At 38.9% G+C, this 19,166-nt stretch overlaps 1 protein-coding gene across 1 annotated transcript; it reads left to right on the top strand.

Moving 5' to 3' along the window:
* The first annotated feature begins 7,599 nt into the window (after positions 1 to 7,599).
* LOC130010621 (serine/threonine-protein phosphatase 6 regulatory ankyrin repeat subunit C-like) lies at positions 7,600 to 18,295 on the top strand. Its single transcript, XM_056098346.1, has 2 exons — positions 7,600 to 7,841; positions 13,446 to 18,295. The coding sequence occupies exons 1-2, from the start codon at positions 7,807 to 7,809 to the stop codon at positions 17,089 to 17,091; spliced, it is 3,681 nt and encodes a 1,226-aa protein (XP_055954321.1). The 5' UTR covers positions 7,600 to 7,806; the 3' UTR covers positions 17,092 to 18,295.
* Positions 18,296 to 19,166: the final 871 nt, after the last annotated feature.

The raw sequence follows: 19,166 nt of genomic DNA, 5'->3' as shown, positions 1-19,166 counted from the left end.
ACTATGGCGGTATATTAGATTCAAAATTCTAACATGCTATCGTCTAATTTCTAACCTCCGTTCATGTTATTTCTAACCTTAATTCATGTAATTTCTAACTTCAATTCATGTAATTTCTAAATTAAGACAATGTATAATCCAACTTCTTTATATATTTGTTCAGTGTAAATTTTAATTCTGTTTCGTCTTATTTCTATTATTAAGACGAAAAATGTCTACTTCATTGTCACTTTACATGTTAATCATGAACGTCGAGCAAATTTAGAATTTTGATACCTCTACCTAGCAACCATCATTATGACGTCGTTTGGTGTCGCCACCGTGTGCTCAATTTGGCGATTGAGCACTGAGCGGGATCATTATGTCTTCATTAGCCTGGATGGTGTAGAAAAGTAGGACGATAAACCGCTATCTATGAATTTCGGTATTGCTTTATGCAACTTGAATAAAATATTTTTGGAAAAAAACTACCATAAAGTTAGTCAGGTCGGTGTAATGAAGGAATCAGAAATAAAAACTCCATCGCTATCCACATGAACAGATTATCCCAGACTCCCGAAAAGGCCGTTTCATCCCTACAGTATGAGGTTTCTAATATCAAGAAAAAGTTTATCATTTTTGTTAGAGTAGTAATAGAATAAAACAGTAAATAAATATTATTGATGGCTTAACTGTCTTCAAGAAAATTGAAAAAAAAATGCTGTTTGGCTTTTATTTGAAGTAGTATTTACCAACCATTTCACGTTCGATGTTGTTTTCAATTTCACCATCGATTCCCTGGTTGTACGTGACAAGGAGTAGGGTCCCCTTCCAACCTCGTGGGTTTTCTCCGGGTCCTCCCACTGCTAAAGACTCCTACGCGCAAGCGAATTGTTGAAATAAATTGAACCATATGTTAGTCCAGAAATGACCTAGTTTGTGCCGAGTGGTCGTAACCCCACCCCCCCTCTCTCTCTCTCTCTCTCTCTCTCTCTCTCTCTCTCTCTCTCTCAACACTCCGCCCAACCACCAACCAGGCGAAGAGCGAGTCGTTTATATAAACATAATGGTCCATACCAGGTGCGCAATCACCAAATGAGCACGCAGTGGCGACACCAAACGACTTCATAATGATGGTTGCTAGGCAGAAGTGTAAAAATTCTAAACGTGTAAAGCATCAATGAAGAAGACGTTTTTCGTCTAAATAATAGAAATAAGATGAAATGGAATTAAAATTTACACTGAACAAATAAAGAAGTTGGATTATACATTGTCTTAATTTAGAAATTACACGAATTGAAGTTAGAAATTACATGAATTAAGGTTAGAAATTACATGAACGGAGGTTAGAAATTAGACGATAGCATGTTAGAATTTTGAATCTAATATACCGCCATAATGCACATGCATGCCTCTATTACGAGTGGCGCAGTCAGGAGTCGAGCACCGCAGGTGCAATTTTTCTAGGGGATCTGGGGCCATGCCCCCACCCTCCCCTGAAAACTTTTTCGACCTAGAGTCTGTCAAATGCCATTTCCTGGATTTTGGAGGAAGATTTTGCAGAATTCTGATGGTCAGAAAACACTCATAACATGAGTAAAATACGTTTTAATTTCTACTGGGATTGAATATGAAAAAAGTAAAAAATCAATAGAGCGTCTTAACATTTCGTAATTGAAAGATGTTTTACGTATTTCTGAAACAAATTCACCTTCTCTTTTACCAATCCAAAAGATAAAACTATGCTTCCGATAACTTCTTATCAACTGTTCGGTTAATACTATTCGTATGACAATCTAGAATATATTTTGAAATATCAAAATCTTTGTATAGATGCTCTCGAGATTTCTTTGACCAACATACTCATAACGGGACATTTTTCTTTTTCAAACATGACAAGTTGACTAGGTTATTTTATACCATAGTTTTGTGTGACGTATGCAATTTAAGTGCACGGATTCATATATTATTTTAAGTATTGGGGATTGTTCCCTTTTATCTTGGCTTGTTTGTTTACGTCATTAATTCCTTTAATCGCCGATGCATAACTTTGAGACCGACTGCACTTATTATGCGACCGACTATTTTTTCCTTGGGGGTGTACCAACCCAGCACCCTCCTACATTTACGCCCCCTGGTTATGTTATCGTTATTGTGTAAGTATGATAATTTATATAAGATGTGATAAGATATTTTTTTATTATTGTATCACTGACTCAGTATATTACTTGGCCTAATTCTTAACAAGAGTTATTTCCCATTTCCTACATGACGTCACACACACTGATCAGCGGTGAATATTCGCTAGGCCGCGACAATTTCGTAATACTCTGTGAAACAGATTGGACGTCACATTCTGGTCTCATTAGGATGGTCAGAACGTGTGGATGGGGGTTGTTCGTTTCAATTTAAAAGCCCCAGAAACCCCTGTAACCCTGTCCGCCCCCTTTCTCGTCATATATCATAATTATAAAAACTTCGACCATTTTTTACACGAACTTGTAGCATGCACAATACAGGTTATTTATGAACATGCCTAATCGCTTTCTTTCTACCTCATGGTCATTGGTTTTCTCCGGTTTCCCCCACTGCTAAAGATCCCTATACGCAAGCGAATTATTGAAATAAATATTGAACCATATGTTAGTTTCGACTTTAATGGATGGATGATGGTAACTAATAACATTAATGGACGGAGGGTGTTAACTTTAATGGGCGGAGGATGCTAACATTAATGGACGGAGGGTGTTAACTTTAATGGACGGAGAATGCTAACATTAATAGGCGGAGGGTGTTAACTTTAATGGACGGAGAATGTTAACATTAATAGGCGGAGGGTGTTAACTTTAATGGACGGAGAATGTAACATTAATGGACGGAGGGTGTTAACTTTAATGGGCGGAGAATGTAACATTAATAGGCGGAGGGTGTTAACTTTAATGGACGGAGAATGTAACATTAATGGACGGAGGGTGTTAACTTTAATGGGCGGAGAATGCTAACATTAATGGATGGATGATGGTAACTAATAACATTAATGGACGGAGGGTGCTAACTTTAATGAAAACAAGTTTGTAGACAAATGATTAAGTATTTTGGTAATGATATAAAAATATGAGAAAAATATGATTAAGGATGCGGAATCTATCAATAAGTGGTTTTGAATAAATTATGATACATATTTTCCTGGTTGACTCGTCATTATTGTTACCATAGATACCACCACGTCTCGCTAAATATCGTAAAATAGCACCAGATTGAACGATACGTTTACCATCTATTTCTAACAAACAATCATCTGGGGTTTAACGTCCTGACGACACAAGGTAGTCATTTCGGGACTAAATGCCATCCACGTATATATATTTGGACTAAAAACATATTCAAACTAATTTACCTATCAATAGTTGGCTTCACATCATTTTTATTAGAAGAAAACGAGCATTGTTTATCACCTGACTTGATTGATCGAGGATCTATTTTTAGATTGTATTTGTCGTTAGTCACAGCCCAATTATGATAAATATCGAAGCCTGGGTAAATTCCTGGATTTTGATATATTTATAAATATATCATCTTCCATCTTTTCCCGCCATTTTATTTGCACATTTTGGTTAATATTTTAGTTTAATATTTTCACGACAGGTTCATTAGATCTAACTCAGTATGTAACAGGGAGTAGGGTCACCTGTCCAACCGGGCCCGTAGCCAGCTCGTAAAATTTGGTGGGGCTATGGAGTTTTTTGGAGGGGCTGAGGATGTGGCCGGCTATGGTGGCCACCGCAAACCAGGGTCTGGGGGTCCTCCACCAGAAAATTGTGAAAATTTGATGCTCTCTCCTCGCATCTGAGTGCATTCCTGGGCCTCAAATTGAAGTTGCCCAGGGAGGGGCTGAGGATGTGTCCGGCTATGGCGGCCAACGCAAAGCGCCGAAGGAGCGAATCAGGGTCTGGGGGTCCTCCACCAGAAAATTGAGAAAATTCGGTGTTCTCTCCTCGCATCTGAGTGCATTCCTGGGCCTCAAATTGAAGTGTCCCAGGCAGGGTTTTATGGCTGAATTTTCTGAAATTTCCTTCTTCGACTCCTCCTACTTGAGGGTAGTAGTCTTTTGATTAAAGCGGAGAACTCTAGGCCGGGCAATACAGCTGTAGTATCAAATTTCAAGTGAACTATAGGTATTCTTTTATTCTATTCATAGAATTACAGTATATAGGCTGCACAATAGGCACCTTATGTTAGACACAATAGGCACTACATGTTAGGCACCCTACGGCAAATGCAAACATTTGAACCGGCGCCTTGCATTCTGTAGTAGGCGAACAAATAAACCAGGGCCTCTTTTAAACCCGTAACCCGGGTATATAAAAGGGCAGGTACCAGGAAAATGGCGATAAATTATGCAGTCTCTGGTACCATCAAGAGCTTGAGCTAATTTTGAACTATTTCTTCTTCCTATTGCGTTATGAGATGGACAACCCCTTCCTAATAACCCGTGCCGCTTGAAATTTGCGTGAATGAATGATTGACAGACGGACACTTGGTATCGTAGCAACGCGCGTAAACAAAACAAAGCGACTCATGCACACGGGGCTGGGCTGACACATCATCGCCAAGATCAGATGGACAAGCCGCTTTCTTCTTGGACTGGACATCAGGAGGTGAATCGTTGAAATGAGGTGCTGCTGATCCTGGTGCCGGCGTGGTAGACGATGTAGTCACGTCATCAGAAGACGATGGTTTCTTTCTAGATCCCAAATACATCCATCGTCTTGTCTTCGTCGTTATCGAATTGTCAATCTCAAAACGTTCAAAAATGTTCTGCCAGTTCTGCCAGTGCAAATGGAAAGACTGGACACGAGTCGGATGCTAGGCCGGTAGGACTACGCGAGACGAGAGGAGCCGCAAGTACGCGAGTGTGATGAGCGAGTACACGTGTTCAGTGACAGTAGACCAACACGCATCACAAAGCATTATCAAGATCATGACAGGCAGACCTCGGTTGACCATGCTACCAGCCTACGGGTCGCCTACCAATTTGAACACTCCATAAAAAATCATTATGGTCAGTGAAATATTTGGGGTGGGGGGAGCTAATTCGATTTTTTTTTTTGGGGGGGGGGGGGGGGCGGGGGAGGGCTTAGCCGACCCGTCTCCAACCTCGTCGAATTTCTCCGATTTCTCCACGACTAAATACCCCAAGGGAATTATTTTTCTACGATATCACCGTTGGTGGAAATGAACGTAAAACTCCAGGAACGAACCCAGCGTGCAAGTATCGACCAACGTATGAGCAGAAGCCCAGGTTATGGTCAAGGTAACTTGAAGCACACGGCCCAAGAAATGGTCCCGTAACACGCGACCTCTCACCTTGAAACCCTACATCTGAATCACTGACAGACTAGTTGTCACTACTTAAATAGAGCGCGCCACGCATGCGCAATGAGAGAAAAGAGACGGAAGTAGACTGGATCAACTATAAACAATACAGGACAATAAAGCGAACGATAAAAAAATACAAAATGAAATGGGGTTTAACGTCCTACTGTTAAAAAAAAAAAAAAAAAAACAAAAAAAAAAAATACAAGGATTACCGATAAAACAAATACAATGGACACTGATTACATTAAAATTAGATATAAAAATAAATAACTGACGAAGCCGTAGGCAAGGTGAGACACAATAAGCCAAATAGAAACCCGTAATTAAATTTAAAGTCAAATATACATGAAAACGTAATACTATTACCAGTTGCAGAAATTTCGGATCATCACAATAGGATCTGTGTTTTAATTAAATTGTCTTTTAGAGTGAGTGAAATGGGGCTTAATGTCATACTGTTCTGCTCCCACTGGGCTAATGAAGACGGTAAACTCCATTTCATTTCATTTGCGTCAGTTAATAGGAGCGATTGCATCAGGCGACCAATATATAAAGTACGCTTTCAGGACCATAGATTATTTCACTCACCCTTTGTTATCCGTGATTAAAAAAAATGGGCAAAAACTCTCACAAACAGAAACGAGGAGGCTCTATTTTAACTAATAATACTATTTGTACTAGACATCAGTGCTGGCTTTATCAGAATTTTGCAATCACAACGCTTGATTCTATTTCGTTTCCTTTTCCATCATTATATATTTTATCATCTTCCTGAATAAAGCAGAGAAAATCGAGGCCATTATATTAAACGAGACAAAACAATTTTGTTTTTTGGTTAGATTGTAAGGGTGAATTTTGAGATTTGATTGACCCCCCCCCCCCCCGGACCAAATCTTCAGTCAAGCTGGATAATATTTGCCACCACCACAAGCCGTTCAGAATGATTTGAAAAGACGTTTTCTTTGTGGATAACAGATGCCAAAACAGAGATTACAGTCCATGAAAATGGATAGAATAGACTGCGTTATTTTGATGCTTGGATACTCGATCACCTGGCTGGCAAAACGGGAACAGAAATCGGAATCAAAGAAACTTGCTACATTAAATTGAAAAGAAACGTAGGACAAGAAACAGAAAGAAATAGTTGATTATGTAGGACTGGAAAGTAGTTGTCATGACAACCATATAAATCTCCCTGGAAAGACATCGGTAGGCATACAACTCCACGTTCATGCGGTACAGAATCTTTCATCCCTCACATCATTCTCAGCTCAACTAGACTTACAGAATTGGCTATTATATGTCCTGATTACAGGAAATCTATTAAACCTGGGTGGACTAAACACAAGATGGGGTTTAACGTCCACTCGACACAAACTAGGTCATTTCGTTACTAACATATGGTTTAATTTTATTTCAATAATTCGCATGCGCGTAGGGGTCTTTAGCAGTGGGAGGAAACCGGAGGACCCGGAGAAAACCCACGAGGTTGGACAGGCGACCCTACTCCTTGTCACGTACAACTGGGGAATCGAAATCCCGCCAGTTGACTCAATGACAGACTTTATGATACAGTGCGTACACGCTAACCATTCAGCCATCTAACCCCCCAAGATGGGGTGACGGGCAATAATAATCGTATATATTTGTAAACTATTGGTTGGGGTGGGGGTGCAGAATCCAGACGTAAACAGGGGGTTTATTTAAAGAATAATAATATTTTCATAATTGGTTCATTAGACTGTTAACGCGACAAGGACTAGGGTCGCCTGTCCAACCTCGTGGGTTTTCTGTGGGTCCTTTGGTTTCCTCCCCACTGCTTATCGAACTGAAATTGAACCATATGTTAGTCCCGAAATGACCTCTTAGATATAAGGATCTAATAATAGTATCTTGTTACACTTCACCGAATGTCACGAAAATGATCAGGCTACATATATATGTGCAATTAATATTGACAACTACTGGGTGAATAATTAGTTAATGTTGTACTTTTATTTTCACTTAACATACTATAAAAATCTAGCTATAATATGATATTAACATTAACAACTACAGTGTGAATAATTAGTAGTCTTACTCCAGTCAATATTCTACTTTCATTTTCACTTTACATACTATAAAAATCTAGCTATAATATGATATTAACATTGACAACTACTGGGTGAATAATTAGTAGTCTTACTCCAGTCAATATTCTACTTTCATTTTCACTTTACATTCTAAGCAAGTGTTGTGTTTCTTAGAAATTAAATTATATACCCTGGCGATGAGTAAAATTTTGCCAATTCATCCAAGCGTGTTACGTTCTTTAAGTTAACTGTGTATGGTTATACGAGACTATTGTATATATACGTCACTAGGAAGCGTATCGTACAAGATTCAGTGTGACAAATGTCAGTTAATTTGATAAATTTACATCTACCAGTTTAAGTTTTATTTATAGCAATGAATCGACGTAGAAAAAAGGAAAACTGGAAACAGTAAGTAGGTTATAAATATTATACACATACCAATGACATGACATAAAGTGATCAAGTGAGATGATTATATTTGTACTTGTGTATTGAGGATGATTATTGATATATATATATATATATATACTCTTTAAAAATAACAAACTGAAGATTGGTCTTCATATAAATTCATTACCAACCGGTTTCACAACATAGTGATCATCAGGGTAACTTATACATTGTGTTGCTAATGGTATAGCGTTAACAATGTCAAGGGACGTGATTCATGGCGTCATACGAGTAAATGTGACGTCAACATAGTGATCATCAGGGTAACTTATACATTGTGTTGCTAATGGTATAGCGTTAGGGTCATACGCAGTATATGTGACGTCAACATGATTTCATGTTAGTTACAGTTTGATTTAGGGGTATATCCTTCAATAAAAAATCGTTATTTGATATATATACTAGGTTACTAAATGAGCTTTGAGTCCAGGAGCGAATGACAAAATAATATTATGGTCATCAGTTCCCCAAATTTGTTGTTGGTGTCTATACGAGTAAAAATCAATTGGTCAGATCGGACATAGCCACAGCAGCACCTTAAAGTACCCCTCATGGGACCAAAAAATTAAGTCATAAATTACATGGTTGAACTTTCTGCACAAATCTAACCTAAATTTCCGGGGCTTTCCCCATGTCAGACCACACCAAATATCTCCTCATGGGGCTAATAATATGGTCATCAGTTACATAGCTGTAACTTAACATAAATATGGATCAGTGCATGGACACAGTGATTTTCGAAAATCTAACCATAAATGGGCGCTATTGCACTTTCGTACCTCTACCAATTCCCGTGGTCGTAGGCACTTGAAATTTTCAGAGGATGTTAAGGGGGGCTATCAATGACCACACACCAAATTTCAGCCGAATCGATAAATAACTTTTTATTTTACCGACCTTTTAATTTCTAACGAGAGAGAACTTCATCCGTTTGACGCCATTTGCTTTGTTTACTAATTAGACTTGAATAACAAGACACTAAGACGGAAACCGACTCGAATAACAAGACACTTAGACGGAAACCGACACACTGCACTAGCTGCCTAACACTGCAGTTCATAAAAATTAATATAATTTTCGTATACTTTAATTTTTGCGCGAAGCCACCATTTTCTATAAAATACTATTTGGTGTTGATCAGTGGATTGGCCTTTAGGTGTAAATATTGCCGTGACCTTGATTTTGACCTTGAGGCCAAACTTCCCATCCATATCGGGGCCTTTCCGTTTATGCTTGCCGTGGCCTTATTTCTTACTGTATTATCAAAGTTAATGTTCGAGGTGAAAGCAGAGATGACGTCCTTCAGAAAAGATAATTGGGTTAAAGTCGTAGGTAAAGGTCATGTTACAGAAAACTAAACTCAAACTTTTCAAAATCATTTTTGGGACATTTGACCTTGACTTACGACCTTGACCCCGTAACCATTTTCGAAGGCTATCACATTGGCTTGAATCATGAACGTTTACCTTGGTCCTATCGCACACTGCTCGGTCAGAAAACGGTCAAACGCAGAGGGTCCGTGTCCGAAAGGAAGTCAATGGGCGTGGTCAATGTGAAAGGTCGTGGTGACCTCCACTAGTCACCGTTAACCATCCGTAACCTTGACTCTGACCTTGAGTCCAAACGTCCCATCCATCTCGGGCCCTTTGCGTTTATACTTGCCGTGGCCTTATTTCTAACTGTATTATCAAAGTTAATGTTCGAGGTGAAAGCAGAGACGACGTCCTCCAGAAAAGATAATTGGGTCAAAGTCGTAGGTCAAGGTCATCTTACAGAAAACTAAACTCGGACTTTTCAAAGTCAGTTTTGGGACATTTGACCTTGACTTACGACCTTGACCTCGTAACCATTTTCGAAGGCTATCACCTTGGCTTGAACCATCGACGTTTACTTTGGTCCTGTCGCACACTGTTCGGTCAGAAAAGGGTCAAACGCAAAGGGCCCGTGTCCGAAAGGAAGTCAATGGGCGTGGTCAATGTGTAAGGTCGTGGTGACCTCCACTAGTCACCTTTAACCATCCGTGACCTTGACTTTGACCTTGAGTCCAAACTTCCTATTCATCTCGGGCCCTTTTCGTTTACGCTTGCCGTGACCCTATTTCTAACTGTATTATCAAAGTTAATGCTTGAGGTGAAAGCAGAGACAACGTCCTTCAGAAAAGTAAAAAAGGTCAAAGTCGTAGGTCAAGGTCATGTTACAGAAAACTAAACTCAAACTTTTCAAAGTCAGTTTTGGGACATTTGACCTTGACTTACGACCTTGACCCCGTAACCATTTTCGAAGGCTATCAACTTGGCTTGAATCATGGGCGTTTACCTTGGTCCTGTCGCACACTGTTCGGTCAGAAAACGGTCAATTTCTCATCGGAAGTCAATGATAACCACTTCCATTTGATTTAAGTGTATCATAATTGGAGGGTCTATAGCACAAGTGATCTAACAACCAACTAAAATGGTTGGTAGTTAGATCACTTGTGCCCTAGACCCTCCAATTGGGGTCGAAATGATGAAATTAAAACCAGAATAAATTTCAGATCATGAAAATCCAACCCATATTGGCGGTGATAGCTATGGCCTCGGTCAGAGGGGTCCCGAATTCAAAAAGGTCCCTCCCAGAGAGGTCAAGGGGTCGAAAAATTTAAACCCTGATATTTTTGGATCGTTTGGAAACACACCATCCCAAACCAAAGAACAAATATCAATTTTAGCATACAAATCCTACGGGATGACATGTCATACAACTCTATAAATTCGACCTGCGAAAAAAGTATTCAATTTAAAAATTACCTACACATGTATAAGGTAATCAGTTCTTTGAATTCTTTGCTTTAAAATTTAAGTATCTCTAAAACATATTGAACTTTTATAGCGCCAAAATCCAGTTTGTAAATATATGACTATGAGTGCACAATGTAAAACAATATAGATAGAAATCATATCAGAATAAAATAAAACTATTTGGTAAAACAAGATAATAGGATTTAAAAAAATAAAATAGCAGGGTACAGGTGCAGATAAAATATAGATAGAAAATCTTAAATTAAAATTAATCTATACTATTCAAAAAAAGTAGGGGATATTTGATTTTTAAGTGTTATTAAAGTCACCTAATGAAACTGACGAAGAAACAAATGACAAAATGAAATGAAGTTCACATTCATCGATTTATTCCAAATGATCGTTAGACTAAGTAAGGCACAGACTGACCATTATAAGGGTAAAATGATACCCGGGGTCAAACAGCAAAGTTACCACAGCATCACAACCAAGTCAGTAACGGGTAAATCCTCCTCTGTTTGCCAAACAAGCATTGATCCGACGTGGCATACTCCTAATGAGACGTCTAAGGTCATTTTGGTCCAGATTGTCCCATTCCTGTTGCAACGCAGCAGCAAGTTCTTGGACATTGGCAGGACGTTGTTGACGTTGACGTAACCTCTGTCCAAGCATGTCCCAGACATGCTCGATGGGGGAGAGGTCGGGACTCTGTGCTGGCCAAGGTAATGTGGTGATGTTCTGTTGTTGGAGGTAACCTGTAACGATCCTGGCCCTGTGACATCTTGCGTTGTCATCCTGGAAGATGAAACGGCGGCCATGACGTCGTGCGAACGGCACAACATGGACTGCCAAGATGTTGTCCCGGTAGTACTGGCCTGTAACACGCCCTGCAACAACATGTAAAGCCGTTCTTCCAGCAACAGTGATGCCTCCCCACACCATAACAGAACCACCCCCAAATCGATCATGTCTGATGACGTTAACGTCTTGGAAGCGCTCGTTTCGACGACGCCACACCCTCCTACGTCTGTCCAAAAAATAAACAGTGAACCTTGACTCAGCTGAAAACATCACATTGCTCCAGCGTCGATTATCCCAGTGTTGACGATCCCTACACCAACGACGTCTTGCCTGAATGTGATGATCTCTCAAACAAGGGATCACGCGAGGACGTCGGGCGCGAAGGTGACCCCTATGCAGTCGATTCCGAATCGTCTGGCCACTCACTCTCACACCAGTGTCTGTTTGAAAACGAGCGCTGATCTGATTTGCTGTGATGACACGATTTCTCAAGGCCAAGGTACGGATAAATCGATCCTGGGCTTGAGTTGTCGATCTGAGCGTGGTCTGTCCTGTACAGATTGTGTATCACGGTATCTGGACCATAGCCTGCTTATGACAGACTGAGAAACATTCATCGTCCGCGCCACAACCGCCTGTGTTGTGCCGATCTGTAGCATGCCAAGGGCACGTAACCTTTCATTTTGGGTAAGCCGACGCATATCAAAATTTGTTTTCTGGTCACTAAAACAATTAAACTGATGTTTCCACCCTGGAATTCAATGCCACAATGACTGTAACATTCAAAGTCAGAGTCGTGCAAATCTTGGGTTGGACCCCCATGATGATCCCAAGCATCACCTGCATTCCATGCGGTAGCTATTGGTGCGTTTGGGCGTCACATGTAACTGGAAATGTTTCTTCTGTTAGGTTCTATAGTGACTTTTTTCGTAGTCATTTGCATATTTTAGTATTATGCCCCCAAAATCAAATATCCCCTACTTTTTTGGAATAGTATATTTAGTAAAACAAACAAATATCAGTGTACAGGTAAAATATAAAACATTAAAATAATTGGTAAAAGAGATAATTACGTGAAGGCTTTCCGGAACAAATCTGTTATAGGTAATTTTTGAAAACTTCGAAACATAACTGGTCTTTGGTTCCAATTTTAATGAGTCAGTGTGGTTAACAGTGGAGATTTGTATTAAATTATCTCAATTTGATCCCTGTGGGGTGACCTTTTTTATCATTTGTCTGTCTTTGTGATAATTGAGTTTAAAGTTTAAAGAGATTTGTATTAAATTATCTCGATTTGATTCCTGTGGGATGACCTTTTTTATCACTTGTCTGCCTTTGTGATAATTGAGTTTAAAGAAAGCTGAACTCCGATTACAAAACTAAAAAATAATTAAATAAAAAAGGTAACGCCCTAAACGACCGCCATACTTATTTTCAATTTGTAAAAGAAACATGGCGATCACATAGGGGTAACAAAAACACAGGCAGGCCACGCCCACGTCCAGTATATGCCGTGTCAAGCACTATGGCCTACTCTTATATCGAATTCCAACTGCCAAGGGATTTTTAAGTGCACGCAAGTGTATACACGAGGCTTAAGTAACACTGCAATGACATTGTCGACATCTTTAATATCTACATGTTGGTATATGATTGAGATGAAACAAAACAATAAAAAATGATTGAAAATCCGAAATAGTAACTTTGAAATAAATTATTTAGGAAATAATGAAACAAATGTCTATGTGAGAATCGCACAGTTACAAGGTTTTATAAAACAAGGCAGACTAGTTTTGTTGCCTGGCAACCTATCTTTTATAAAACAAGGCAGACAAGTTTTCAATCGTAGGCGTAGGATTGTATGACTTGTATCTTATCTGTGGAAATTTCATAAGTAAAGTGCATCAGTTATTTGTGAATTTATGGTCTATCTTAATATATGTGATGACAACCGATCTTTAACAACAATTATATTTTATTTCAGGTTAAAAGAAGCTGTCATTAATAATGATACAGTTGCTGTAGAAAGAATTATTCAGGAGCATGTAGAATTAGGAGACGACTGTGATATACCGCCTTGGATATGGGTAAAGGCGTGTGCAGCTGCTCTTAAAAACAGATGCCTACCTATGGTGAAATTGTTGCTGTCTTCAAAGAGTATTGCTAGGCACTTTGTAGGTATTGAGACCAAAAAACAACTGATGAAGATTGCAATAAAATCTGATTTCGTGAAGGGCGTTAAGTTCCTTCACTCTAAAGGAGTACCTCTTTATCTTTCACATTCAAAATTCCGAGAGAAATGGAGTGCCCTCGTTGAGTGCGTCCAAAACACCCACGTCGAGGTGTTAAAATATCTGCTTGGACTGAAAGATCTAGATAAAAACCCTGATAAAGAGGAAACGTTAATAATGTTATGTTGCAATGAACTAAATATCGAAAGTTTGAAGATTTTGTTGAAGAGTGAACTAAAAAATACAATTAATCGACAGACGAGCGATCGTCAATATTCTGCTCTGCACTATTGTGTCCGTGGCGGGCGGTGGAAGGAAGTTCTTGATTGTATACAATTATTGGTGGAGGCAGGGGCGGATGTTAATCTACAAGATATTGATGGGACAACGCCCATCCAAAAAGCTGCTGAATGTGGTATGGCGGCAGTGGTAATATATTTGGCAAAAAGAGGAGCAAACCTTGATATTAGATACAATGAAGGTACCCTTTTTCATTTTCTTGCAGCAGAGAGTAACGAAATGGTAGATTCATATGATGAATTTATTCGACTATTAATGTCTCAAGGTATAGACATTAACGAACTGAACTCATGCAATGAATCTCCACTGTATTTAGCAGTATTTCAAGAAAATGAAGAGATGGTGAAGACATTAATTAAATCACACTGTGATGTCAATATCAAAGTAGGCGACGACATGGGATCAGTTTTAATGGAGCCAATAGGATACAGTGATACTATTACTCAAATACTGATTAATGCTGGATGTGATGTTAACATCGCTGATAAATACGGCGTTACACCTTTAATGAAATGCGTGGAGATGGGTAATCTTGTTTTAGTTAAACAGCTTATTGACCGCGGTGCATCTGTGAACGCTAAAGATAACAACGGATGTTTTGTATTGGACTATTTATTTCGTTCTCACCACCGTTCGACAGATATTGTTAAGATAATGATAGAGGCTGGGGCTGATATCCATAAAGGTAATAATCTGTTGTCTAGAGCAATTGATTGTAAAGAGTATAAAATGGCTTCATTACTCATGGAACACGGCATCGATGTCAATACGGTAGATAAAAATGGAGATAAACCCCTTGCTCTTGCCTCCGAACATTGTGAAACACATTTGGTAACATTGCTGATATCAAAAGATTGTGATATAAATCACCAGAATCTAAAAGGCGAAACAGCGTTGCACAAAGCTCTTCAAGTTTCAAGATATTTTGCTAATTATCAAGACATGGAGAAAATAATAAATATGTTGTTACTACAGAATGGGATGAACGTGAATCTTAGTGACGTTGATGGACAAACGGCCTTGTCCATAGCAGTAGGTAATAGAGAAAGATCTATTACTGAAGAATTATTGAAGGCTGGTGCTGATGTAAACCACTGTGATAAGAGACGGGAGACCCCATTGGTGATCGCAGTTAAAAATAAGGATAATGTTATGGTAGATGTTCTATTGAAGGCTGGTGCTGATGTAAACCACTGTGATAAGAGACGGGAGACCCCATTGGTGATCGCAGTTAAAAATAAGGATAATGTTATGGTAGATGTTCTACTGAAGGCTGATGTCGATCTGAAACCCAGAGATGAATTAGGTGGAAATGCGATATTCCTTGCAACACTCTTGAATGCTTCACTAGTTTTAGATATTTTACTTAAATATTCAAACTTGAGAGGTGAAGCAGAGAGTATTGTTAATGCCACAGATAAAGATGGTAAAACATCTTTGATGGTGGCAGCAGATAGAGGACCTAAAGATATAGTAGAGAAACTACTCAGAGCTGGCTGTAATATCAACCTACAAGATCATGGTGGTAAAACGGCGTTGATGTTTGCTGTAGACAACAAGGATGAAACACGGACAGCGTTTATGTATGCTGTAGACAACCAGGATGAAACTATTTTATCACTTCTATTACAGAATGGTGCAGACTATAATATTTGTGATAACAATGACAAAACAGCGTTGATGGTGGCAGTACAGAAAAAAAGAGATGGTCATTGTGAGGATTTACTGAAAGCTGGGGCTGATGTTAATTTGAGTGATAACAATGGAAATACAGCATTGCTGATTGCAGTCCGACTGAGTAACAGGAAGATTGTAACTGATTTACTGAAAGCTGGAGCTGATGTTAATCTGAGTGATGACAATGGAGAGACGGCTTTGATGATAGCAGCACGAGACTGTAATAGGTTTAATAACAGGAAGATTGTAACTGATTTACTGAAAGCTGGAGCTGATGTTAATCTGAGTGATGATAATGGAGAGACGGCTTTGATGATGGCAGCACGAAACTGTAATAGGTTTAATAACAGGAAGATTGTAACTGATTTACTACTGAAAGCTGGGGCTGATGTTAATCTGAGTGATAATAATGGAGAGACAGCTTTGATGGCGGCAGCACGGAACTGTGGTAGTTCTATTTTAGAAAGTTTACTAAATGCTGGGGCTGATGTTAATTTGAGTGATAATAATGGAGAGACAGCTTTGGTGGCGGCAGCACGGAACTGGGACAGATCTATTTTAGAAAGTTTATTAAATGCTGGAGCTGATGTTAATCTGAGTGATAATAATGGAAAGACGGCTTTGATGGCGGCAGCACGGAACTGGGACAGATCTATTTTAGAATGTTTACTAAATGCTGGAGCTGATGTTAATAAAACTGATACATGGGGGAGATCAGCTATACATGGTATAATGGTTGATGGTGGTTATGATCATAGTTGGATCAACTGTCTAAAATTACTTTTAATCAATAAATGTCACGCGTCTCTTGATACTCCGGGAGAAGATGGAAAAACTTTATTCGAATGGTTACTGCTGGAAAAAAGGGAAGAAGATCTTATATGGTATCTCTTTACAGAAAATTGTTCTCTCAGAGGTTTGGATCTTCTACAGGTCAAAGATAAATTTCAATTTCCCGATATGTTGATGCTTTCTAAAATTCTGTTTGAAAGTGGTGCACCGAAGAGTGAAGTAGAGACCATGATTTTGTTGTCGGTTTTAAATACTGATTTGTCGCGTTCCACACATAATCCGATGCTGGGTGAATCTGAAGATAAACAACAACTTGATGATTTCCGCGATTCCTGTAAATCGAGAAGTTTGAAGTCAAGATGTAGAAGAGAAATCAGAAACTGTATCGGACCAGGAATCAGCAGTAAAATAACTCAAGTTGGTTTACCGAAACGTTTACAAGATTATGTCGTCATGAAAGACTTGATACCCGAGAAATACTATACTCTTGTACTAAACGATGAATACAATGGGGAAAGTTATTATTTTTATGAACCAGATTACTATTCTGACAATTATTATTATTATTCCTATGGCAGCAGTGCTAAAAGTTATTATGAACCAGATTATTATTATGATTTTTCTGACTAAAGACTTTATAACAGTAACTATTGACTACATTGTTACTTTATACTTCTTTATCAACTGGATAATTATAGCTATTAGTTAGAGTCTACTGTTGTCAATTGGATAATCATAACTATTGGTTAGAGTCTACTGTTGTGAACTGGATAATCAGTAATATTGGTTAGCGTCTACTGCTGTGAACTGGATAATAAAAGCTATTGGTTGGGATCAGTTGTAGGGTGGAAGTCACAGGAAGGTAAATTGGACGCAAGTCGAGCCCAACATGATCGCCCCGCATATTTATGAGTCTATTTGTAACTTGGGGTTAGGGTTAGGATTATAAGGGTTACAAGAGAGATCATAATATCGGTTATGCCTGTTCCACAATCGCTTTCAAGTTTTGAATAAAATATTGCTTAAAAAAATAAATAATAATAAATAGACAGGCCCTACGGCGGCCATATTGGACTCAGCTTTGGTCCAATTTACCGCCGACCGTTGAAATCTACATAGACTGGATAACCTGTCTTAAAGGACAATATTGGTGTCATTACGCATCTATCGTAGCAATGATCTATATGTTAAAATTATATTTGGAACATGTTACACAAGTTCTATCACATATGTGATAATGTCTGACACCAATATTGTCCTTTAAATGACATCAGACCCGTTCTTGCTTGACGGTGTTATTCACATCAGGAGGAGATGACGTAGGAGAAAGTCTGACGTAAAAGACCAGGTTATCCAGTTTTATCTATTGTCGACGTCAGCCCAACTACCGGTTCAACAATCGTTTGATACTTCCAATCTCATTTGTTTAAAATATTTTTTTTAATCGCACGTCCTTGTAAGAACTGTCTGGATACATTATTTATGAGACCCAACACCCCAATGTTTTTAAAAATATACCATACTCTAACAACCTACAGAACAATCTGGTGGTCAAATCAAACACATAGAATACTACCTTCGTTCTACTATCCGGTGGTCAGATCAAACACATAGAATACTACCTTCGTTCTTCAATCCTGTCAGGATAAATTACCTGTACCTGGGTTAATTTAGCTGTCAATTGAAAGAGTCCTGACTACTGTATCAAATTGTACATAACATGGTTATTGTTGCTTTTCTACATTTGCTTAGTTATTGTTTTTACATTTCGCGTATTAGATACATAATTATACTTGTATTTTGATTTTAGATACATAAATATATTAGCCTTGTCTTTTGATTCCTGTATGTTATGTTATGGCGCCTTTTCTATGTTTACACCCTTTTTTTTATCTAAGGCAGTCATTAAATTTTTGATGTAGCATTGCTACAGTTAGATGCTCCAGATTTAGTTCGTGGGTGATAGATTTTCAGCGCTCTGCGAATGCTGTATAGTTTTAAAAATATAAATTTCAAACTCGGGGGGGAAAGCATTAGGGTCACGAGAGGACGAATCCTATCGATGGTCAGCGTTCCGCAACTTTCCTTATCCGAGTTAGCGACCACCTTTGCCAAAACGCTACGCGGTAGAGGCTATGGCCATAAGTGGGTCTTGTAAAGCATTGAGGCCATAAAAAGACGAATGGTATCAGTATCTAAGCCCACCTTTAAAGTGGATTTGTCATGGCCGAACAATGTTGTCTATTGACTTGATCAATTGTGGACTGATCACAACAATTGACTACCCAGGAGGAGTCATTATTGTTACAGGGGATCATCACAAGTAACAGTTTGATTCACATTTTGTGCTTGTAGTTCCCCACAAATTGACGACCCAGAAGCATCCATATTGCCACAGGAGGTCCCACGAAACAGTTTGATACCCATGTTGTGCCTTTATTGAAGGGAGGTACTGAGATATGCATTTACTCGTGACGTAGACATACTCAGAAGTGGGTTAATCTCTACAATTGACTACTCAGAAGGATTGATGTTGCCCTGGTGGGTCCCAAGGAACGGAGTATACCCATTTTGTTTTTATACTGGAGGTATCTACTGAGATATGCATATAAGGTGCATTAGGCGTGGTCCACCAATTGTAACCTGTGTCCAACTCAGAAACGAGTTTATTTCCTCAATGTACGCCCCAGATGGATCCATGTGTC

The sequence above is a fragment of the Patella vulgata genome, chromosome 2, assembly GCF_932274485.2.
Source record: "Patella vulgata chromosome 2, xgPatVulg1.2, whole genome shotgun sequence".
Taxonomy (NCBI): Eukaryota; Metazoa; Mollusca; class Gastropoda; family Patellidae; genus Patella; species Patella vulgata.
This window is presented reverse-complemented; position numbering and strand designations above follow the sequence as displayed.

Coding starts and splice junctions, on each gene's coding strand:
- LOC130010621 (XM_056098346.1), top strand. CDS start 7,807: ATGAATCGACGTAGAAAAAAGGAAAACTGGAAACA. Junction 7,842..13,445: donor AAAAAGGAAAACTGGAAACA/GTAAGTAGGTTA, acceptor ATTTTATTTCAG/GTTAAAAGAAGCTGTCATTA.